The sequence below is a fragment of the Castor canadensis genome, chromosome 14 (assembly GCF_047511655.1).
Source record: "Castor canadensis chromosome 14, mCasCan1.hap1v2, whole genome shotgun sequence".
Taxonomy (NCBI): Eukaryota; Metazoa; Chordata; class Mammalia; order Rodentia; family Castoridae; genus Castor; species Castor canadensis.
In genome coordinates, this window is record NC_133399.1 from 20,135,058 (window position 1) to 20,161,573 (window position 26,516).

Below are 26,516 nucleotides of genomic sequence, written 5' to 3' on the forward strand. Positions count from 1 at the left end.
TATAAAATGAGAATTTTATTTGTCATGGTCAAAGTTAACTAAGATTTGTTGATTTAGTCATTACATTTTAAGAACGCTTAATTATCAAATATTGTACTGTCATGAAACTCTTACTTAGTTTTCTCTGTTAAAATGAATCTCCTTTTAGATCATTGGCTTGCTCTTATTATGCAACAATTAAATAGTTTCTTTAAAAAATAAAATTTACCCAAAGATGTTTCAACTAGTGAGGAAGAAATTGAGTTTTTGGTGTGGTGAGGTGTGAGGTGAATGAATGCATTTTTTTTTCTTGAATTTGTAACATGCAGCATATTTGCACCAGTTTTCATATATATTATAAAGGCAGATGGACAGATATCATCATGTTCTCTATCAATCTGTCATCTAGCTAACTAGCTATCTGTATCTATATCTAAACCTATGTATATGAATAGGTATATAAGGTCATATGAGTATTTATGTGGTCATGTACCTTTTAGGTCTAGCTTCCACAAATGAGATAAAACATGTTACTTTTTTCCTTCTGAGCTTGGGTTACTTTACTTACCATGAATTCCCCCAATTACTTGCCAACAACATAATTTCATTTTTCTTTATGGTTGAATAATACTCCATTGGGTATATATACCACATTTTCTTAATGCATTCATCAGTCATAGGGCATTTGGGTTGTTTCCAAAACTTGGCAATTATGAATAGTGCTGCAATAAATGTGGGTGTGCAAGTCATACCCTGACTTACATTGCTTAGGCTTCTGCCCTGGAGTAATACTGCTAGATTGTAAAGTAGGTCTGGTTTTCGTTTTTTGACGAATCTCCATACTGCTTTCCGTAGCAGCCTGAGGAAAAAAGATATCAAGAGATCTTTGAAAACACTCTTTAAGATGGAGGATGTAAAAGTTGTCATTAGTATGGGCTAAAAAATGCACTGTTGTGCACAAGACTGGAATCCCTAGAACAAGAAATTACTATATTTTGATCCTTTTATTTAATTACTAGTTCTTGGTTTGTATGAATTCTGCTTCATCTGATATCAAAGTAAATGTCTGTTGTTACTTTTAAAGTTATTTTAAATGTGAATAGGTTGACTTAAGCATATAATTCTATTTACATGAGCAATGAAGATTCATACTGTAGTTCAAGATCAGTCCAGGAAAAATGTTCTAAAGTCTCCATCACAAAAAATGGCTGGCTGAAATGGAATTCACCAGTCATCACAGCTACACAGGTAACACAAAAAGGAGGATGGTGCTCCAGGCCACTCTAGGCACTAGTTGAGCCATATTTCATAAGTAAACAATGAAAAAGGGCCTGTGTAGTGTCTGACTTGGTCGAGCCTTAACTGTGGCTAGAGAATCAATTCTTCAGTCCCTCCTGCTGTCTTATCTAGGGCAGAGATTCTGTGTCCCTTATCCACTATCCAGGGAGGAATTTACACTTCCATAGGGTGACCCCCTTCTCAAAGTCCCCATCAGGTGACTCTCATATCCTGCAGGATATGTAAAACCTGAATGGAAACTGACAAAATTTACCTGCCTGGTGTCACCTGAGAACAAGTCAGCCAAGCCCATAGCTGAGAGATCACAGAGATCACTGTGTGTTGACTTACATGAATAATTAATTGGCAGCACTCTTAACATGTTAAAAAAAGAGAAGTGGGTTTTAGACTCTGCAAAGCTTAAATCATAGACATTAGCGATGGAAATTGAAGCAAAGTTGGAGACTGAATGAAGTGGCATAAGTTTTTCTTATAAAATTAGAATGTATCCAAAGATGACTAATCAGCAAGTTGGAGTTTTAAGTGTGTAGTGTAGTGCTATGCAGTGATAGAAATTTTTCTTTGATTTTTAACGTGCAGCATGTTTGAATACGTTTCTGTGTTCATTAAAAAACCAGATATAGGTTGGGAACTCATGGCCCTGAGTTCAAAACCAAGTAATGCAAAAAAAAAAAAAAGGTCAGATGACTTGCAAACTATACCTCACAACAATATGAGCAACAGTGTGTGCTTTCATGTTGGCATTCACATAAAAATAAACTCTTTGTTGTTATGGGTCTGAATGCTTTTGTCTTGTTGTCAGAAAGTGAATTGGAAGTTCATTTTACTAAATTTGTTGTTTCCCATTTAGCTCTTTTATGTAAATATGTGGATATATTCTGGAAAGAAGTATGTGAAATTTTATGCATTTGATGTGATAGAAACTATTCATCAGTCAAATTGCATACTCATCTTCCCAGTGCATTTTAAATTGCAATTTTTCTGCCTCATTAAAATTAGTAAGTTTCCTTCTGTAACTTCAGCTATCAGTTTTTCCAGATCAGTTTAGTTTTGTCTTTTGTGATTGCTTTTATTTTTACAAAATCTATCATCCTTTGGCACGTTGTGGAACACATGATTGTAAGTTCTAAAGATCACCTACATTTTTATAGGCATATTTTCACACATACCAACTTCATTATACTTATAGAGATTTTCTTTCTGAACAGTGGGTATAAATAATGGGGATTACAGAGTCAGGGTGAGAAATGAGTGTGATGGTGCATGTGCTGCCTTAGCTCAGGTGGTGGTGAGACCTCAGGAAGGGAGCTGAGAAAACATTGTAATCATGGGTTCATTTAAATTCATCACTGTTACCTGAAGTTGTATCCAGTGTCACAGCCACACTTGAGTCACTTTATGTTTACACAAGGTGAAAATTATACATAGATATGGCTTCTTCCACTGCTACTAAAAAGGGTATATTTTTCAAATTGCATTTACAAGTTTGTAAATTAAAAGTAAAATTAAAAACTCATGTTACTGTCATTAAATTTTTAATTTATCTCTTTTCTTTGATAAATTAGTTTCACTTCAGGCAGTTGTTCTGAATCCATTTATTTAGTAGATCATTCTTTTTCTTACTAGAATTTTAATTTCCTATTTGCTTAATATGATTTCTAAAAAATTATTTTGGTGCTACTATGTTTTGAATGTGGCAATTCATGCTTGCAAGGCAGGCACTCCATCACTTGAGCCATTCCTTCAGACCTACTTTCTAAAAATTTTATCCTTTTGGAAAACATAAAATGGAGCAAAGTCCTTAAAATGTCTGCTTAATCAGATTTCATATTTTACTGGAAAATGTGATACAATAAATCAAAAGCATGCATGGTACAGTGACCCCCACAGATAGTCATATGAAGACAGGGACTGGATTGTCCTGACAGGCACAGGATCTTACAGAGCCATTCTTAGAGCACTGGGTCCTGTGCTCACATGTTCTAAACTGGGAATAACCTTTTGGACATGCTGCTGATTTCTCTTTGCAAGCATTCCATTGAGGATAATTGCATTTGTGTTCCTCCAGGACATTGGTCTATATTTTTAATTTCCTGTTTAACCAAATTATGACTAGCAATCCAGACACTGGTAGGATAACCAACAAAGGAAAAAAATTGGGGTCCAGTTTTATTCACAGCATGTATTTGAGATCTAAGTACTGCATGATCTCAAGTACACGAGATATCTAAGGTAGTCAGTCTCATAGATGTATGGAATAGAATATTGGAGCTGGGTATAGGATGACTTTATAACATGGAATTACTACTTTACAGTTATATAAGGTGATTAATTTTTAGAACCCTGTTGTAGAACATAGAACTTAATATTAACAATATGATATTGTACACTTCAAAAATCTGTTACAAGAGTGAATATAGTAGCACACACCTGTATTCCCAGCACAGAGGAGTCTGAGTCAAGAGAGATCATGAGTTCAAGCCCAGCCTAGATTACACAGTGAGTTTGTCTCAAAATAAAATCACAGAGAAGGATGAAAGAACAAAATAGAAACAGAAGGAAAATTTGAAAAGAGGATAGATCTTATATTGATTGTTTTACCAAAGGTTAAAATTAAAAAACAAATGGAACACAATCCAACTCTGGGTGGTTCTGGTATGACCAGGGTTTTCCTGGTCTAAACTCACCCACGTGTATATACTACACACGTGCAGTTTTTTGCATTTGTGTCGGAGGTTAGTATGGCTGCTTAAAACTAAAGTACACAGTACAACACAGGAAGCGAGGTCACTACATTCGACAATTTCAGCCTCTTTCAGGAGGCCACATCATTTTCAATCTACTTGGACGTGATGTTTTTTAAATCTTCCTCCTCAGCATTCTCATTGCCACAGCAATTTCATTTAGAAATTTGTTACGCACTAACCTCATTGTATGCTGATGGCTCCTACCAGACACTGAATTAAGAGCTAACCTCATGGCTCTAACCCCTTCCTTGAAGTTGTCTTGTTTGCCTGTCTTCCAGGACTCCATACAAAATGCCTGCATCCACTCTACATTTACCTGAAATTTTTTAATAAGATTTGTTACCATCTGGTTTGGTATATGGTAATTTCTTTTTGTTTTTAACTCATACATAAAAATTACATAGGTCTATCGGATGTAATGTGACATTTTAATAATTGTTACACTGTGTAATGTCAACATCTATTTCCTTAAATGTTTACCATTTGCTTAAGGTGAAAATATTCCAAGTTTTCTTTTATGTCTTATTTTTGTGACTAACCATATCTATTTATATTTTTAATTATCTTATATTCATTATAAAGGAGAAATTCATTGTGACAATTCAGAATAAAACTCCATTACATGTATTTAAATGGTTGTATCAATTTACATTCCCACAAACAGTGTATAAGAGTTCTTCTTTCCCTACATCCTCACCAGTATTTGCTGCTGTTTTTGTTCATGATGATTACCACTCCAACTGGGCTGAGGTGAGATCTTAGTGCAATTTTGAGTTGAATTTCTTTAATCACTGGGAAAGTAGAACCCTTCTTGCTAATTTTTGTAGTCATTTGTACCTCTTTCTTTGAAAGTTCCCATTCAGTTCATGAGACCATCTCTTCATTGGAATGCTGCTTCTTTGATTGTTAAGTATTTTTGAGCTTCCTATAGATTTTGGATATTAGTTCCTTATTTGATGAGTAGCATGTGAAGTTTTTCTTCCATTCTGTGAGCAGTCTCTTGAGTCTAGTGACACTTTCTTTTTCTGTGCAGAAACTTTCTCATTTGATCCAGTCCCATTTGTTCATTATTTCTTTTAGTTGCTTAGCCATTGTACTTTTAATTAGGAAGTTGTTGCCTATGCCTATATATTCCAATGTATTTCCTACTACTTCCATAGCCGTTCAAAGTTTCAGGACTTATGTTGATCCATTTTGAGTTGATATTTGTACAGTGAGAGATGGATCCCAGTTCAGTCTTCTATATGTGAATATCCAGTTTTCCCAGTTACATTTGTTGAACATATTGTCTAGTCTTCATCTATTCCATTGTTTGGATCTTCAATCCTATTCATGTCTCTTTTCCTGCCAATGTCATGCTGTTTTTATTGTTATAACTCTGTAGTATACTTTGGAAACAAGTATTGGGATTCCATCAAAATTGGACTTTTTGTTCAGAATTGCTTTGGCCACTTGAGGCCTTGTGTTTTTTGTGGATTTTATGATTGATTTTTCTGTTCCTGTAATGAATGTCATTGGAATTTTGATAGGGATAGAATGGAACACTATAGATTTTGATAGTATAGTCATTTTCACAATGTTGATAATACCAATTCATTGGCATGGGAGATAGTCTCAACCTCAGATGCATTATTTGATTCCTCTCTTTAGTGATATATAGTTTTAATTGAAAACGTCTTCAGTTTCCTTTGTTAAATCTAACCCTAGGTATTTTATTTTATTGAGGCTTTTGTATTTGTGTTGTTTCCCTGATTTCCATCTCTGTGTGATCATTGTTGGGATACAGGAAGGTACTGATTTCTGTACATGAATTTTCTATCCTGCTATGTTGCCGAAAGAGTTTATACTTTTTAAGAATTTCTTGGTGGAGTTTCTAGGATCTGTTAAATATGCCTCCATGTAATCTGCAAATAAAGAGAGCTAGACTGCTTATTTCCATATTTGTATCACTTTTATGTCTTATTTTTGTCTTAATGCTCTTGCGAGGAATACCAAAATCATTGAATAAGGTCAAGGAGAGTGGGCATCCTTGTCTCATTCTTGACTGTAGTGGGAATGGTTTCAGTTCTCCATTTGGTATGATGCTGGCTATACGGTTGCCATATATAGCCTTTACTATGATGAGGAACATTCCTTTTAATCCAAGTTTCTTCAGAGTTCTTGTGATAAAAGGATGCTGAATTTTGTCAAAGGACTTTTCTGCATCTATTAGGATGATCATGTGATTTTTCTCCTTGGTTCTGTTTATATGCAATCACCATATGATTGTTTAGGGTTTGGTTTATTCTTATTTTTCTAGAACCTTAAAGTGCATCATTTTGTTGTTTATGTAAGCTGTGTCTATTTTTTGGCTTTGAGCTTTCCCCTTAGTATGGACTTTGCTGTGTCCCACAGGTTCTGGAAGGTTGTATTTTCATTTTCTCTGGATTCTAGGAATTTATTTATTCTCATATTTCTACCTCGGCTGTCTGGTCGTTGAACAAGGTGGTGTTGAGTCTGCATGTATTTTAATGTTTTCCTTTGTTTCCTTTGTTGTTGACATCTACTTTTATTCCTTTGTGATCTTATATTATATAGGGCTTTATTTCAGTTTTCTTAAGTTTATAAAGACTTGCTTTTTGTCCTAAAATATCATCTGTTTTGGAGAAATTTCCATCAGCAGGTGAAAAATGTGTCTTGCAAGGTGGCTAAATGGAACACTCTGTAGATGTTTAAAGATTCCATTTGGTCTGGGTTCTAAAGTTTCTTTGTTGAACTTTTTCCTTGACGACCTGTCTGTTGGTGACAATGGAATAGTGAGGTCTTTCACTCTTTCTGTGCTTTGGTCTATTTAAGCTTTTTTAAAAAAAACTTTTATTATTCATATATTCACATGTGCGTACATTGTTTGTGTCATTTCTCCCTTCTAAGCTTTTAAGTCCATAAATATTTTCTTTAATGTAGTTGAGTGCCCCAGTGTTTAGCACATATATGCTAAGAACATTTATTTTATTTTTAATTTTATTTTATGTTAATTAACATGAGGTGAACTTCTTTCTTCTGACTGATTTTAGTCTGAAGTCTACTTTGTGAGACATAAGTACAGTTTCTTCTGCATATTTTTTTAGAACATTTGCTTGGGAATCCTTTTTCCAACCTTTCACTCTAAACCCGTGTTCATTTTTCTCTGTGAGATGTATCTCTTCTAAGCAGTATGTGGTTGGGTCTTGTTTTTTAATCTGATTTCCTATTGTGTGTCTTTTGATTGGGACATTGAGGCCATCAGTATTTAGTGTTATTATTGAGTGCTGTGTGGTGTTTTAGTCACTTTCATTCCCCTGCTGTTTATTTTTCCTCTATTCCTTGTTTGCTAGTTTGCTCAGTTGAAAGGATTTATTATTTTTTGCAATTTACTGGCAGACTCTAAACTATTCTTCTGTGTCCAAGTGTCCTTTCCATATTTTGTGCAGCGCAGGTTTGGTTGTCATGAATTTCTTTAGCTTTGTTTGTTGTAAAAGGTTTTCATTTCCCCTTCAATTGGGAATGATAACTTTGCTGTATATACTAGTCTAGATTGACAGATGTGTTTTTTTCAGGGCCTGTATATACTTTTCAATGACATTCTGAACTTTAGAGTCTGTGGTGAAATCTGTGATTATTTTAATTGGTTGGCATTTATATGTGATTTGAGTTTTCTCTTTTACAGCTTTCAGGACTCTTTCTTTGTTGAGTATATACACTGTTTTTATAATGATAAATCTGCGGGTATTTCCTTTCTGGTCCTAGGTACTGGTTGTTCTGTAAGCCTCCTGAACCTGGATGTCTTTCCATTTCTCAAGGTTGTGGGTTTTCAGCTCTTGTGTTATTGAATGAATCATGTATGCCTTTTGTTTATACCTCTTCTCCTTCTACACCCATGACTCCTCAATTTCATCTTTTGGTGAAGACTCAGGTGTCTTGCATGTTCCATTTATATTTTCTTAGCAGTTTTTCATGGTCTTAGATTGTTTGATCTAATTACTCTACTTTGTTTTGTGGTTCTGATATTCTGTTACCAACTTGCTCCACTCTGTTCATCAGTCTTTTGGATGAGGTTTTTATTTGGGATATTGAGCAGTTCGTTTGTATTGGTTATTTTTCTATACTGTTGTTTATTTCCTCTTTCATATCCAGCATGATGTGCTTAAGTTCATTCATCTGTTTCATTCAATTATTTTTTATAACTTTATCTGTTTCTTCATATCCTCTTTGCATTCAGAAACTAGCTTATGTGTCTCCACTTTGAGCTCATTAATCATTTATCCTATCATTTTTTGGAATTTCATATTTAATATTTTCTCCTCTTTCCTGTTGTTTATATCCTCAATGGTGACATCGGCTTCTGAGCTCATTAATCATTTATCCTATCATTTTTTGGAATTTCATATTTAATATTTTCTCCTCTTTCCTGTTGTTTATATCCTCAATGGTGACATCGGCTTCTGAGAGGGCATTGTTGCCTTTTTGCTTAACATTTCTGCTTTAGCACTGTGCATCGAGCTTGTTTTTGTCAGAGGTTATACTCCTCTGTGCCCCATTAGTTGGAGTTTTATGAAAGAATACATAGGACTAGGTATTGATTGAGCTCTGGCATGTTCTCTTTTCTGTAAATGGGGGCATGGAGTATAGTGGCTCAATAGTTATACTGTTAGCTTCTTATTCTCAAGATGCCAGATTCTTGCCCCAGTTCCACATAGGGCAAGGATGCTTAGCTACTGAGGCTATCATAGATGTCAAAGTGCAGCCTGGAAATTACAGTAATTCCTTATAAAAATCAATTACTACTACTGTTCCTGTATTCTTTATTGTCTGTTGTAGCAACCATGAATCTGCATGGTCCTGGAAGCCTGCAGGTAGTACAGGTTGATAGGAGGGTTACAGGGGAGGAGCTGTAGTGGATAATATGAGGTGAAAAGACTATGTAGCAGAAAGGAGTGGTGGCTTAGCTAATAGAAGGGTTTAATTAAGGGGCAGACTGTACTAGGTAGAAAAGATCAAATATGTAAAAAGGAGAGGGGAAGAATGATTGAGGAAATTAAACATTCAAACTCCACAGAATGAAAAATCTGGGACTCTTTATATCTTCAAAGTATTTATAGTGAAGGAGAATTTGGGTGGGTAGACAGAGCAAAAGGAAATTGAGAGCTAGGCAGTTGTTCTAATGCCTGACAAGTGGAAAATATACATTGAGGAGGGTGGTAGATAAGGGGACTAGAAGAAATGGTTTGGGGGTTGAAACTTAAAGGTGAGTTATTGGTCTCTCATGTGATGATTACACTGATAGTGAAGGGAGAAAGTAGGGCAAAAGAGAAAACTGGGAATCAATAATGCAACAGTCCTGTTGGAATGTATAGAAAAATAAGCTCCAAATAAATGAGTAAAAAAATCTACATCACATTTGATATACTGTGAGAACTTTTGTAAATGCCACAATGTACCCCAACCTAGTACTACAATTAAAAAAATATACATTACAGATTTATCTGCAAAGAACACAAATTTTACATAAAAATCCTGAATTTTCTATTGCTTTCTGAGAAGTTGATCTGCCCCTCTTTGTGTCTAAGACATTCAGTCCAGTGGATAGCAAGCTAAATTAGATACCTGCCTCTGCAATGGTGACGGATGCTGGAGACGGTTTACTTTTTAAAGATCTATGTAGGATCTCTGAAATTTGTCCCATCAACTTGACAGCCTTACCCATCTACAATAACAATTTTCCCCTATCTGAAATATTACCAGAACTTGCATTCTTTAATTATACACAAATTCAGGGTTTTGTCTGGATGCCATCACCTGTGGTCTCTGACAGGTTTGTAGGTGAAGCTCACCATTGTTAGTGACATTCCTGCTGCTGTGCTATGGTCAGCAACCTCCTAGGTCACACTGTGCCTTCTTCCATGGGACCTCTGGACTACCATTGGGTGCCAGTAGATTTTATGTGGTGGGTGCCTCTTCTTCACTGACTTTTGCAGCCAACACCAGTGAGCACGCAGGATCCATGGCATCAAGCCTGGCTTAAGGAAGGTTATGTGAGCTCACAGCAATGCCGAGAGGATTCCAGAGAAGTTCTCAGCAGTATTTAGAGGGTCTTTGGTCAACAGCGCATGACATGTCTGGGTCCATTTATGCTTGCTGGATCCTAGCAGCTTTCCTCAGCAGGTTTCATGTTGGGCCCCTTTTTTGTTTGGGCTCTGATCATCTCCAAGTAGCTCTTTCCATGTATATTCTTTATCCATGCAAAGTAGGTAAAAGCTTTTTTCAACAATCTATTCTCATTGATGCTACTTAGAACAGTGATGTAACTAGCATTGCATTTTTCAAGTTCATAATAGATTTTTTATCCAAAATGTGGATTATAAAATATATTCAAGAAAACTTTGACAGGTATAGGAAGTACTAATCAGAAATGTCATGATGGGTATAATGAAAGACACCAAATATAAAAATCTGTCATAAACATTTTCTCTTTTCTGATGGTCATACACATCAACATGACCCAAAAAACTGTACAATAATTTCAGAATTTCTTCCTCTGAGGTTTTCAGAACAAAAAGATCTTCAGACTCTCATATACAGACTGTTCCTGTCCATGTACCTGATTGCTGTGCTTGGGAACCTGCATATCATCCAGGTTATGATCTCAGACTCCCACCTGCACATGCCTGTATACTTCTTCCTCTCTCAACTGTCCTTTTTGGACATCAGCTTCAATTCTACCACCATTCCAAAGATGCTGGTGAACATCTGGACACAGATCAACCTATCACCTATTTAGTTTGCATCAACCAAATTTATGTTTTGGATTATTGCAAGGTTGGACAACTTCCTCCTGCCTGTGATGGCCTAGGATAGATACTTGACCATTTCTGTCATCACCTTTACTTCATGGTGATCATGAACACCCAGCACTGGAAGTCTCTAAGTTTTTCTGTGAACCTAATCACTTATTCACCTTTCCTGTTCTGACACATTTCTTAATGATATGGTGGCATATAATACAGAAATGCTGCTGGCTGTTTGTCTCCTCAGTTGCATCCTTTATTCCTGCTCTATGATAGTTTCCTGCATTCTTGCCATCTCAGTAGTTATGGGGAAATAGAAGGTATTTTCCATCTGTGTGTCCCACCTCCTGGTTGTCTCTTTATTTTATTGTACAGGCCCAGGTGTTTACCTCAGTTCTGCTTTACCCAAAACACACACTGAACTGTAAGAGCCTCAGTGATGTAAAGTGTCCTTACACCCAAGTTTAACCCTACATTTACAGCCTGAGGAATAAGGATATCAAGAGTTCTTTGAAAACACTCTTTGAGAGAGAAACTCTAAAAGTGCTCTTTTCTTGAGCCTAAAAAAGCACTGCTGAGCACAGAACTGGAAGGCTCAGAATATGAAATTACAATTTCTCGATCTAATCTGGGTGTCTTTCTCTCGCCATCTGTTTATATTCTCGACATTCTCTTTCTTTGATTTCAACTTCTCCATAAAATTTATGTAACTCAGCTTATAAAAATTCTGCCTCCTCTGATGTGAAAATACAGACACCTTATCAGTCTCATGCTTTCTATTACTTAAAGCCATGTTTTGGCCTGGGTTCTTGATGCATTCATCAGTAGTGGGGCATCTTGAGTGTTTCTATAACTTGGCTATTGTGAATAGTGCTGCAATAAACATGGGTGTGCAGGTGCCTCTGGAGTACCTGTGTTGCATTCCTTTGGGTATATCCCCAGGAGTGAGATTGTTGGATCATATGGCAGGTCTATGTTTAGGTATCTAAGAAGCCTTCAAAATTTTTTCCAGAGTCATTGTACCAGCTTGCATTACCACCAGTAGTGTACCAGGGTCAGGAACAGGAATTGTTAATGAGAGATGCCTGGAGGGATAATGTAAAAGAGATCAGATACAAAAAAGTTGCCAAGTATTTTTTTCTCTTTTCTCATAGTCACATAAACCACATTGAACCAAAGAATTAGAACCTAATTTCAGAATTTCTTCTAGAATTTACAGAAAAAAAGATCTTCAGCTTCTCATATATGGACTGTTCCTTTCCTTACACGTGGCTACTGTGTTTAGGAACCTGATCATCATCCAGGCCACCATTTCAGACAACAACCTGTATATGCACTTGTACTGCTTCCTTTCCACCCTGTCATTTGTGGACATGTATATTATATCCACCACTATCCCACACATGCTTGTAAGCATCCAGATGCAGATTGAGGCCATAACTTATGAAGGGTGCATCACCCAGATTTATTGTTTTGAGTTATTTGCATGTTTGGACAACTTCTTTCTGGTTGTGATAGAATATGACAACTTTGTGGCCATCTGTCATCCCTGTTCATGTTACAACATGAGTCATCAGCTCTGTGCATTGTTGTGTCCTGGATCACAGATGCCCTAAATTCCTTGTTACAGAGCCTCATGGTGTTATGGCTGTCCTTCATTACAGTGGTGGAAATACCTCACTTTTTGTGTGAACTTAGCTAGTTGTTTCAACTTGCCTACCCCTCCTACTTTATAGCCTGCTCCTGTCTCCTCTCCCAGACTGGCAATCTGTATGAGGACAACAGAAAGAAATGGCCATGGAAAAATGGAAAGAAAAGTCCTGGTCAAGTCACACTCTCATTTCTCTAGCATTATGAGTGACTCACATTGTCCCAGCACTGCAAACATGAAAACAATTGCAAATCTAAATGACATGTGGCTGATGATTGGAGCTACTTTTCTGTCTTTACCTCCTGGTCTTCCACATATAATTAAGCCTCTAATGTGACTAAACAGTTTAACAGTTTTTCTCCTTGAAGTCTTGCTTTGGAGAAGGGCTGATTTCCAATTGCAGAGATGTCAAGACCAGGACAGGGGATAGGCCAATCCAGGTGACAACCTTGGGTAGTCTGTTCACTCTCCTGGCCAAGGCGCCACATGGTCTGGACTATGGACCCACGCACTCAGCCTCCCTTGCACACAAGCTGGAGGGACCAAGGATGAAATTTCAATTCTGTGTCTAAAAATGCCCCATGTATTTGAACATAAAATCTTAGTTTCCTAGGTTATGGCATTTGCTAACAGGCAAAAGGACAACTTTTGTGAGTTCTGCTATGGATTCAATAAGGCATTGGGATTTTTTTTACCAGGCCCTTACCTAAGATTAACTCTTCAGGAGTTAATTCATTCTACATTTTCCATGCTTTGTATCATCAGTTTCAATGGAGACGTAATCTTTTTTACCACAACAGTCTGCTGTTTTTTCCATCTGACATACAAATTCTAGATTTATGGTTATCACCTTGTACCGGTATCAACTCTAAATGGTTGAAGGACCTTAATGTCAGATCCAAAACTCTGAAGTTGGCACAGGAAGAGCAGGCAGCACTCTGGAAGTAATAGGTATAGGCAACGACTTCCTCAATAGAACCCCAGTAGCTCAGTAACTAAGAGAAACTATAGACAAATGGGACTTCATAAAATTAAAAAGCTTCTGCACACCAAAAGAAATGGTCTCTAAACTGAAGAGACCACACACAGAGTGGAGAAAATATTTGATAGCTATACATCAGACAAAGTACTGATAACCAGAATAAGCAGGAAAATCAAAAAAGTAAACTCTCCCCAAATCAATGAACCAATAAAGAAATGGGCAACTGAACTAAACAGAACTTTCTCAAAAGAACAAATTCAAATGGCCAAAAAACACTCACCATCTCTAGCCATAAAGGAAATGCAAATCAAAACCACACTAATATTCCACCTCACCCTTGTTAGAATACCCATCATCAAAAACACCACTGGTGGGGGGTAAGGGAGGGGACGGGGGAAGGGGGAGAAATGACCCAAACATTGTATGAACATATGAATAAAATAAAAATTAAAAAAAAATCACTGATAACAGGTGTTGTGGGGAAAAAGGAACCCTCCTACACTGCTGGTGGGAATGCAAGCTAGTGCAACCATTCTGGAAAAAAATATGAAGTCTTCTTAAAAATCTAAACATAGATCTGCCATATGATCCAGCAATCCCAGTCCTGGGGATATACCTAAAGGACTGAAACTCAAGTTACTCCAAAAGCACCTTCACACCCATGTTTATTTCAGTGCTATTCACAATAGCCAAGTTATGGAAACAACCAAGATGCCCCAGTACTGAATACTTACTGGATTAAGAAAATGTGGTATTTATACACAATGGAATTTTATGCAGCCATGAAGAAGAATGAAATCTTATCATTTGTAGGTAAATGGATGGAACTGTAGAACATCATTCTGGGCGAGCTTAGCCAGGCTCATAAGACCAAAAATCAACTTGGGACTCATGATAAGGGGAGACTACACATAGGAAGTATGGAGATAGGTAAGAAACCCAAAACATGAAAGGGTTTAATGTCCCCACTGTAGAGGAGTTAATACAGACACCTTAAAGTGACAGAGGTCAATATGGGAAGGTGATCTGGAACCAGTGAAAAGGTCAGTTAGAGATGAATCAACTTTGGATGTAACACATTTGTACATGGAAGCAATGCTAGTAATCTATCCTTATGTCAACTAGCAAAAATGCTTATGTTTTCTCTTCAACAAAATTAGAGATAAGGGCAGAACAGGTTATGCCTGGAAGCAAGGGAAGTTGGGGTGTAGAGGGAGGCGGCAGGGTGTACTGGGGAGAAATGGCCCAAACAATGTATGCCTATGTGAATAAATTAATAAAAATTTTTAAAATACAAGAAATATTTTGTAGACAGTAATCTCAATTTATTTCATTTTGTCATGAGTGTAATTTACATTCAGTTCTTTTATAGTTAGATCTATTAAAAGTGTCTTTAAGGTACTTATAGATGAACAGTTTAAAATTACCTTTCTTCATGGGTCTGCATAGTAAAAACAAGGGTAATTGGAACAATGTTATTTAAATTTAAAATTCCATAAAAGTCATTTTAATACAAGTTACAAGGTCAACAGATGAAGAAGAAAGGATATAGAAAGGTATCAAGCATGTATTTTGGGGGAAATATTGACGGGAAAAAGTAAAGTTGACTGTCATCTAAGAGTTTTCTAAATGATTTTCCAAGGTCATGTTAAACTAAACTTGATTCTCTATGTCCTTAAAATAACAAGACTATCTTAATATTGTTCTATCCTGAGTAAGATCTGTAAAAAATGGTTGTACAGAAAGATGTTATCAATGTAAACACTCGGGCTTTCTGTTTATGTTGTGAAGCTTTAAAACACTACTAAATCAGAGTTCATTTAAGTATTTGTTCTTGTGAAGGTCTCTTAAATAACCACCTCATATCTGTGTACTGTGTGTAGACTTTATCTAAATATTGTACAAACATTTGCAAAGTTAAAAGGGTCAGTTAATCTAAAAGTACCAAATAAAGCTCTCATTTATCCAAAAGTATTGCACTGAAATTTTGCCATATAAAATGTTTAGTAAAGCTTTTGAAAATTGTGCTGTATGTAATCAGTAACACTCAGAAAAATTCTGCCATTTGGGCAATCCTGCTTTTTGAAGACTAGCGTATATTTGTCTTGATGCATCGATGACAGGCACAGGAATTTCAGGTACTCAGGGTTCTTGAGCCTGATCTGAGAATGAAAGCACAGGTAGACTTTAACAGCAGAGGTCAGAATGATTTAATTTCTAGATAATTTATTTGTAGAAAAGAGAAGAGAAATACTGCATATTGGTAAATGCAGGGGGACCCAGAAACTGTTGATCCTGTGAGTCAGGATAGGGAGTGGGTTTTATAGCCTTTTTGCATTGCTTGAGGGCAGAGGAGCCTTTCAGTTGCAAAGGGGAATTTAATAGAGAGGAGAAGTGTCTCCTTGACTTCCCATGGTCTGTCCTTCAGTCTTAGCCAAAGAAGTGTTACTGTGTATACATAAAATTTACTTGTGCATTAGAAAAAGATTATTTAGTATCACAGGCATTGTCCCCCTAACTTGTAAGAGATGTAAAGTTAATGATGCTAGACTTTTGCAAGCTTGTATCCATGTGTTCCTAATTATAACAAGGAACATTTCATTCTGCTATTTTAATGCTGTCAGTCATAATTATTTTCCCAAAAATGCTGTCTGCAATGGAAATGAATAAATGTTCTCACAATTGCCAAACTACTTTTCCGTACTTCAACCATAGTTATTCGAAGTCTTCTCAGTTGCAGTCTGGGTTCATATTTGAAGCCTTTGCAATCCAACGCAAAAAGAACTCTAGGAAGTACCTCTTTTTAGTGGACTTAGCTGACACCTTAGGCAGAATGCCCTCCAGTTAACAACTCTGGAATCTCTCCCAGAAAAGGGACTGAGATGGTGACCAACCATGTCAAACCATGGTTGGAACATTTTGCTATGCATACCTTTGTCCCCTGCCCCTAGTTCTTTTCTCTTCTTAAACCTACAGCCAGTGTCTGTACCAAGTTCCCTTGGGTTTCCCTTCTCATGCTGGTTGCCATTGGCCCATATGCATTTGACTCCATGTGTCACATTATGTCCCAAAGCCTACATTCCTTCACACAAGTTGCCACCCAAAACCTCATACAAAGAATGCTGTTTTTATGTCAGTGCTGCTTTACTCCAAACAGACCATGATCATTCATGATGCCCCTAAGAGACTTCCAGAACATGCTGCCAGTCTCCAACAACAAACAATGGACAGCTGGGAACAGTGGTCTTCCTGGGCTAAGTGGATGCCATATGTCCTCCCTCATCTGGGACACCTTCTTTAAACACTTCGTCACTTTGTTTTCTGAAGCTCCAAGGTTTTTTCTACAATAAACCATATGCTGGCATGAGAGCTATATCCCTGTCTATCCATCCATTCCATGTCATTCTTTCATTTCTACAACATCCATTGTTTTTTTTACAAGCTTTTAATTCTATCTTAGACATTTTCCAGGAGGTCCTTGTAAAATGAGTCCACTGCTTGAGATTTTTCACAAATTGATATTCTCCATTCAAGACCCGTGTTTCTCAGTCTCTCCATATTTCTTGTGATTTCTTATCATTTTTTGGTGAGAATAAGCATGTCAACCCTAGTGATACATGTGTCAGGTGTGCACTGAGTTCTTGTTCAAAATCAAAGACTGACAGACTCAGTGATGAATATATGCAAACCACAGGTCTTTTAAGCAAAGAAAGGGTCAAGACTCTACAAAGGAGGGACTGGCTTAAATGATCCAAGGCATAGCTGGTGAACTGGATAAGGGAATGTATGCTATTTCTTGGGCAGTTTGAGGGGTTGAAAGTCCAGGAGTCTTTCTGATAGATGAATATTTGCATGGGTCTTCTTGACAGGTGGATTTTGAAAAAACATTTCTTAGGTGTGTTTGGTCACAAAGATTTGGCACTAAGGACATCCTTTACTTACCATTCTGTATCTGTTTCTTAAAGATGCGTGTTGACATGCCCACCCTTGGGTGTTTTTTCAAGCTGAGTCCCTTCTCTATTCTCTATTGTCTCTAAAATATGTTTGTGTAGTGATGCCCTGTTCTGGCTCTCTTTGATCTATACTTCTTCATTCCCCTCCCTGTCTATCCCAGGCTAACTCCTGTCACTAGCTGAGACATCTCACAACATGTGGTTCTCTTGATCCAGCATTGAGGTAGTGATATGTAGAGTACATTTGCCACTTCCGCTTGAAGTTTGGTTGTAGAAATTTCTACAGTGTTGAGTTGAGGAAGTAGAATTTTCTCCAAGACAGTACTTGAGCAAACACTATAGGATGTTAGAAGATGACTCTGAGTATTTCCCTCACCTCAAAGTGGGTGCATGAAAATAGTTTCTGGAGTAATAGATCTTTCACAAAGACTCAAGACCATAAACCATATCCCTTGTGGTGAGCTTGACCCAAAAGATTTTGCTCATTATAATTATGTTACATTGCCCTCGTGTTCTACCCTGTTAGCGGAATATTTTTTTAGGGTGGGAGTTGTGGCACTGGTGCTCTGTAGAGTATGGATATATGAAATTTACTGTGAAGTTTTGAGAATGTATGAATTTATGTAACCTTTTATGGTTGTTTGCTTATTTTGTGACTTGAAAATATGTGGATGTTCTAATTTATTACATTTGTCCATTTAGCATTAAACATCTTATTTGTATACTCTTCTTGTACTACACTGATAACCTTTGGTTTTGAGCAATTTTTGTACTTGTTGCTTCATGTTACTATCACCCCCATCTCACCCTACCTCTCTGTGTGTGTTACTTTTTTTACTGTTCCTTCATAAGTTCAGCAAAATGATGTGCTTTGCATATAACTGGTATAGTACAATCTTGTTGAAGTCCTTTATATACCTATTTATTTGCTTATTTATTACTCAGGATTTTGTGATTGCTAAGGCAAGCACTACACTACTTGAGCCAGTCTGATAGGGGCAGTAATTTATTAATTATATTATCACATTTTCTATCCCCCTTTATAATACGAAGTACTTTAAAAATATATTGTTAGTAATTTCCCAAACTTATAAAATCCTTTTCCTAGTAAGTTAAATGGATTTCAAATAAAGATATAATGATTCTTGGACAGGACAGATATATTGGTATGTTCCTCACTATTTTCTTCAACCCATATATAATTTTTCTTACTGATTGATCATATTATATGGTATGATCACCTAGTCCATAATTCACTCAAGGGGTGGGTTCTGGATCCCTAGCCAGTAAATAGAGCTTGAGACTGGCAAATCACAGTCTGGTGTAAGTAGGACCCTCTGATTAATACAGGAAATGCCTTCTGGTCTTTGGACATTTTCTGGATCACATTGTGATGCTGAGAGCAATTCTATGTAATTTAGTCTATCGCCTACTGTGACTTGCACATGGTCCCATGTGAGTGAGCAGAACTTCAATCACCAAAGAAGCCTGAAATGCGGTTTGTAACTGGCATCCCAGACCCTAGGAAGATGAGGACATAAGAAATGGCCTGAGAAGGTTGGTACAGACCGGGTGCTCCCAAGTACATCACTGCATTTTGTGGCCTGACTTGCTGCTTGTGAAATTTTCCATTTGTTCTTCTCTGCTCTGGGGTGGGACTGTTCAGATGAGCACATTCTGGCATCCTGTCCTCTTTGTGCAGCGACATAGCCCTTGCCCAGAGTCATGTTAGGACTTCTCAGCACCTGAGCTCTAGGTCTCCACAGTCTTCAGTGGGTGGGAGGTTTTGGCTTCCTCCACTATCCTTGTGGCCTTGGTGATTGCCCAGAATTAGCTAAGTGTTTAGAAGCTGATCTCAAACTAGAGCCAGCTCCATAGCCCAGTTCTTCTTAGGACTGTCATAAATTCCTAACCTGAAGCTGTCTTTGCATTGCCCAGCTTATGGCAAAGACTCTGCATGCGCATGTGGGATTCATGACCACGGGGAGATGTTGGGAAGGTGTTGAAGGTTTGAAGTGTTTGCAATGTCTGACATAATTGGCATTGTCTAGATAGATTGTTCAAACTTTAATTTCAGGTGGAGACAGGGACTGATCATATTGAAGTAGTAGTAGCAGGGCAGCACCAACTCGGAGGTCTGCAGGGTCTCAAGGGTGAGGTAGAGCAGGGCTGTGCTTTCTAGGGAAGGGCATACTGTTGTGGATGACTCTGGGAGAGGAGGGATAACAAAGGGGCAACCATCAGCTCTTTGACCAGATATCCTTTCCCCTGAGCTGACATTGTCTTCAGGTGACCATAAAAAAGGGTTGATGTGTTGCCTCAGGTCGATGGTGGGTCATAGAATTCAGGAATATAAAAAGGAGACAACCTTCAGGAAAGTTTGCTTATTAGCTATTCTGTTTCTTCTGAACAATTAGGACAAATATTTTGGGACAGATAGTGGGATTCCCTAAAGTGTGAGCCTTACCTTGTTTTAGGTTTCCTGAGGAAAGACATGTAAGTGTAATGGGAACACAAAAGATGGTGTTATTAAATCACGAGTGTTTGTATTTTCTTTTTTTGTGGTACTGTGGTTTGAACTCTGTCTCACACATGCTGTACCACTTGAGCCTCTGCACCAGGAAGTTGTTTACATTTTCATTAAGGGAGTTGGTCTTGTCAAAATATGCCTCCTGACAGTTGAGAAGAAAGCTTGTGAAGTACAGTCTGAAAACAAGAGACCTTATTCTGTCTGCTAGAACACAGGTTTTTATTACTTTGAGAGTTTTTTGGGGTGTATTGAATTGGTGGGTTTAGCTACAGCTTCTCTTCTACTTAATAATTGTGCTCATTTGTTGGTATGTTCTTTCTTGTTTTCTTTTACTTTTTTCAGAACTGGGGCTTGAATTAAGGGTGTACTCCTTGAGTCACTCTGCCATCCCTTTTTTGTGAAGTTTTTTTTTTTTCTTCAAGATACGGTGTTACAAACCAAATTCCTGGTCTCTTTTCAAACTATGATCCTCCTGAATTCTGCCTCCTGAGTAGCTAGGATTACAGGTGGAAGCCACTAGCGTCCAGCCTGTTCTTAACTTTCTTGGGTGTAAATGGATATCTTGTGAGAAATTCTTGTCCTTAAAAACAATGGACTGATACCAACATAGTGTGACACCAAGCCTTTTGTCCTATTCTATTGATACTTCTTTGCCCTATCCTACAAAATTGATCCTTTTAATAAATCAAGAGCTATATATTAGATGCTGAATTTAGAATATTCTCAGCAGACACCTGGCTCCATCCATGTGAAAGAAATAGAGTTCTTTTGGAAAAGCCAGGTGCAGGTTCTGGTTAAAGACAGTGCATCTACACACTGTGGAACATAAGGTCCAAGGAGGAGGCCTGGTCTCCTAAGGACTGTGCCAGGAATCATTTATTGGTCCAAGCTCTATCCCACATGATGTAACACTTCTGACACCCAGATCTAATGCGACAGGGCCTTGGTTCAATAGCCAATGGAAACAACTGTCACTGGAGAGAAAGAACTCTCTAGATTGTCCTACCAGAATCCAGTGGGAGGAGGCACCACCCCCTAATCTTTGGAAAATGACTTTCTGGTTCCCATCATTTTCTGAATCACTGAGATTTCTTCTGATATGGAGACAGTGGGACTGAATCACACTTCCCTGGTATATGTGAGATCAGCTAGGTTGGAGCGAAGAACCCAAGTCAGCATAGCAGGTAGAAGTAGTGTTTGTGACCAGTGTCTCCAGTCTCAGGAGGAGGAGGAAGTTGAACCTGCTTGAAGCAGTTGTGAGAGACCTCAGCCTTCTGAGCACAGAGCTGGGTTCTGGGGCCTGAGTTTCCTGCAGTGCCTTGGGACCCTCCATCCTCTCTATTGTGTGTGGATCTGCACAGATGAGCAGGACCCTGTCATCCTGTCCTGTACCTCTGAGTAACCTGACTCATCCTGGAGCCCTTGATTCTCTCCCCAGATGATGTGATGGTGGGAGGTAGTAGCTTCCCTGCAACTGAAGCTGTGATACTTGGTGTCCCCGCTCCTTCCAAACTTCTCAGGATAAAATTGATGGTCCTGAATTATGTAAAAATGTGGATGCAGAGTCTTGAATAAACAACCTGATCCCAGACATGTGCTACTTAGGGTTCTAGTAAGTCTAAATTTACAGAGAGCTTACATTGCACAACTCACTGAAATGCTGGTGCACTTGAGTTGAGTTTTGAGTGGGAGGGTTCAGATTGGGAACTTATCAAAAGTTTATGAACATAATTGGTGTTCTCTTTGGCCTGCGTCTAGACAACATTTTCAAAACTGAAGTGAAGATTGAGGCAAAACATAAATTTAGGATTTCAGTGGCAGGACCACCCCAATAACAGAGTGTGCAGGTGCTTCAAGGCAATGCAAAGAAGGGCTATTTTTTCAAGAGTTAAGAAGATCAGAATGTAATAAAAGGAACCCGAGAGGTCATGGGTAAAAGAGGGACCTAAATAAGCTCCTGGACCAGAGATCCTTAGCCTTGCAACTGTTTTTCCTGTGACAATGAAGGATGGGTTGATATAGTGGCTCAGGCTGAAGCTGAGCCAGAGACTGGAAAGAGCAGAGAATTTCATTAGGATAGCGTATATAGTTAGGGTTGTTTTTCAGCTGATCAAGTAAGATAATATATTTGAGGTGGAACAAGGAAGAATCAAAAGTGTGTCCTTCCCTTGTTGGGTATCTAAGTATAACGGGAACATGAAGGATGGTGGTGTGGTAGTCTTAACCACTAGTGGTACAAAGATTACTTTTGTAAGTTTTCAGTTGTTTACATTTTCATTTATAGAATTTGTCTAGTCACAATGTAATTTGTGACAGTTGTGGAAGTTGTGATGGACCTTGGGAAAGTCAGAGATCTTTAGGATCTCCAGCTGAAAGAAAGGAGTTATTCACTTGAGAGGATATTTTTTTGGGTGACATTGTAAAACACTGTGTTTGCTCTTCTTCACAGGTTCTGGCACAGAAGTACTAAAACTCTTAGAATATCCTGAAAAACAGGAGCAACTTTGGTTGTTATCCTTTGCCCCTTTAAGTGGTTTCTGAATATATGCTAGTGAGGTGATACATGGTACCTTCCCAGATGAACAGGGTGACCTGAAACCATGATCCTACTGTCTTTAGCCTCCCAAGTAGTTATGATGACAGGTATGAGGCACCACGGTCCAACAAGTTCTTCCTTCTGTCATCTTTCACTTTGGAAATTGAAGTAGCCATTTTTGGAAAGTTATTGTTTAGTTGCTTTGAAATTGGACAATAACACTAGGTAGAAACCAATATAAATAACACAAGCAATCCTACTTTTATATGTTTAATTAACCCTTGAATTTGTTTTGTTCATTCGTGTTTTTTTGTTTGTATCATTTTGTTTAGTTTTGTTTTTTGCAGTGCTTTGATAGAACCTATGGCCTTGCTCATGGTGAGAAATTGATCTACCACCATCTATTCATTTTTTTTCTCAAGGATTCACTTATTTTCATATTTCAATGTTTTTGGCGAAGTGCAAATATTTCATGAGCTCCCATCTCCAAAAATATCCAGAGTAAAAAGACTAGAAGTGTAGCTCAAGTGGCAGAGAATCTGCTTTGCAAACCTAAAGCCCTGAATTCAAACCTTATACAACCAAAAAATTAAAAAGGAGAATCATGCAGAATATGATGATTGATTATTCAATATGCTCATCAGCCAACTGGATGCAAGTATTACAGAGTTCATTAATCAACCAATAATAACATTTTTCATGAACACAATGAATTTTTCTAAGAGAGTAATGTAAAAGTATAGAACAGAACAAAGTCTGATTTCCCTGAGAAGGTGTGTTGCCAGTGTGAAGTTGCATAGTACTTGAAGTCAGATGAGCCACAGGTAAATGCTGGTGAGTGCTCTTTCCTTTTTAAAGGTATAACTATGGCCATCATGGGGCCATTTTCTCTTCAGTGTTTTGACTTGATGTGTCTAGTTATTCTGGATTTAAATTTCATAGAGTTTTTTTACTAGGAGATAGTAGTAAAAGGACACATGCATGCACCCAAAGTATCTAGATGCCCTAGTAGATGTAAATAAAAAGGGTCTGTACACACGTTACTACAGTAGATGGATACCACTTTTATCCTTTCCCTACCTTTTCCATTTTATCCATTAAATGGTGTTCTTCTATTATTGACCATTTGGAATTAGAAAAAAGTATTAGTCCTATTCCATAGAGAAGCCTTCTGGTTGCTGTCTTTGAGTGTATTTCACAAACTCAATTACATGTGATACTGAACTACACCATTTTCACTTTTGTTACAGTGGTCATGGTTTTGGGGTCTTTTCTGGATGTCTTCTGAAGGATGTGAAACAGTTCTGATTACCATTCATAATATGTTCTGTGGGTATTAGAAACAATTTCAGGACTCTGGTAATTAACTAATTAATTAGAACTAAAGATATATCAGTGGAGATTATATAATTTGCCAGTTAATTAAAGCATTACACTTTTCTTATGTATTTGGATTTTGAACACGTATTTTACTCAACTAATTCCTAAATCTGGAATATAGATCTTGATTCACACACATGGTGTCTTATGTTGAAAAGACATGTGCATTTTTCAATCACGTTCTCATTCATTAGTGTATGCTGTACACTAATCCTTTTATTTTGCTTGCATTGCAGATATTTATCCTCATTGTTTGTCCCTTGACACTCTAGTATATTAACATTCCACATTCATTTTGTATGTTCCTTGTGTAGTAGGTTTCCAAATGGTCTTCTTTTTGTGTTACTTTTACACAGAAACTTCATACTTAGCTCTTGAACTAGAGATGCATACCAGGATCACATTGAACATAAGCTAGTCCTCCCTTAGTTTTGCAAATGCTGGGAATAACAGGCATGTGACACCATGACTTCACAAGTATTCAGATTTTATCTTTCCTATTTCCCATGCAAATGGATCATTGTCCATGGCGTTGGAGAATACAATGTGTGTTTTCAAGGAGAAACTGTGTTCCAGATTTTGTGCTCTTAGTCACCATTGTATGATGTGTCTTCTGTCAGGAATCAATTTTCTCTTACTTTAAAGTCAAGGGAAGACTGGTTCCCTTTCCTCTCAGGCCTATTTGTTAATTTTTGTTGTAGTACAATGTCCTTGATAATGTAGTTTGAACATTGTTTATTAATTATACACAATAGGACACTATGTTCTGTCCCTTGCTCTCTCCCATTCTTCTTCATTATTATTCTTCCTTTATTGACAGTGGTTCTTGCTATGTAGATCACTTCATTGTTTAACTTGTGTTCCTTCTGGTCCTCCACATGTGCTTCAAGTGATCCTTTCTCATTCCAGTTATTTTTAATTGCTGTTTGCAATTTGTGACACTGATTACACTTTTAAAAGTAGTTTTGTTCATGAGTTTTAAGGTATATTTTAGAAATTGCAAAATTGTGTACAGCTACTTGAAATCTATTTCTAGGGACACATGCTACATGTTTTCTTTCTACATTATGTTTTTGCTTGCTAAAGCAAAAACTGTAACTATGTGACTGATCCTTCATGAGTCTTATTTAGCTTTAAATTTGGGTTGGTTTGTTCTAAACCAGGTAGAAGCTTCCAAATGTTCTCTCTTGATACAGTCACCAGGAAGGTGCTTAATTCCCAAAATAAAATAAAATTGGTTTGGAAAGAGATATTAAATACTATTTGTCATACCAACTTTCTATTCATGACCATGAGTGAGTGCATTGTGGGCTTTCTTACTACAGACTCCTTCTGGTAAACCTTGCAGAAATGTGCAAATAATCGTTAATAGTATACATACAATAGGATACTATTAGAATAAATTGGTTCAGGACACTCCCCTTTTTACTCTTTATTTTTGGTTTGGTGAGGTTCATCCCGTTAGCATTTCTGCAGTGCCAGTAGACAAAAAACTTTTACTCATGTGGTAAAAACATTATTCGTTCAGTCTGTTTGCACCTGATGTTACTCCAATGGGAACTAAGAAGGAATTCGTTAGTAGATTGCTACAATCTCAGTGTATTACATGTAATTTTTGTGACCGTGTTCTGCTTTGAATTTAACAGAGAGGTCCATTGATAAGTCAGAATTACTATGAAGTGCTTGTGAGTATAGATGGATAATGAGAGTGTGATAAAAATGAGTGCATTGAATATATGGAGACCACATCAGCATGTGAATTTATTACACAGAGATTGTCTGTTTCTACTCCTCTGACACTCACAATTCTTCTCACAAATGTGTGTGGGACATATTAGGAGCCCCTGACCTTTGAGGATGTTGATGTGAGCTTCACCCTGGAAGAATGGGGCTGTTTGGATCCTTCCCAAAAGAAGCTCTACAGAGAAGTGATGCTAGAAACCTATAGCAACCTGTTCTACATAGGTAAATATGGCATCATTACCTTAATGAAAGTGTGCACTACTGTTGTGACTCATTGGTGTTGTTGCCTCATGGGGTATTTAAAAGGGGACAGTAATGGTTCATGTATATGCATGATCATATATTATATCATGAAAATAGCTGAGGTCTCAAATTTTTCTTTCATATTGATTAAATACTAATGATTTCTCTGTGTCTTACAAACAAAAGAATTAAATGAAAACATTGAAGAGGACTTCAGGAATCCCAGAAGAAATATGAGGTAATTTGTACTTATAACCAAAACAGTGAACATCAGATGTGGCATTGACAAGAAGTTTGAAAACCAAGGAAATGAGACCAAAACTTCTACTTCTAAATTGTTTAAATCACGAAAAGTTTCTCTAAGATTGGAAAAATAAGTTAAGTGTCCACAATCAGAAAATCCAAAGTTTGATATGTGCCATTTTTCCTGTTTTCTCCTAAGAAGTCACAATAGACACTGTCCAATTGCTCAATACAGAAAAATAATCCCACTCTGTGCACAAACTAATTTAACTGTATTGTATCAATTCCATCACAATGGGATTATTGTGTGCATTGGTGTAGAATGGCACAATACTCATCCTTTGTCTTCATGTTCATTCTTTTATTTTACAGTCCAACATGCTTTTTATCCAAGGTATCTCAATAAGCCCTTTTAGTGTATTTGAAT

The 26,516-nt window shown here is 37.4% G+C and overlaps 1 protein-coding gene across 1 annotated transcript in view; it reads left to right on the plus strand.

Annotated features, from left to right (window-relative positions):
* LOC109674487 (uncharacterized) overlaps window positions 1–26,516 on the plus strand; it is a 50,904-nt gene that overhangs the window by 15,498 nt on the left and 8,890 nt on the right. Inside the window, 2 exon segments of the mRNA XM_020151438.2 lie at window positions 25,699–25,825; window positions 26,033–26,084. Coding sequence (XP_020007027.2) covers window positions 25,699–25,825; window positions 26,033–26,084 — 179 coding nt within the window.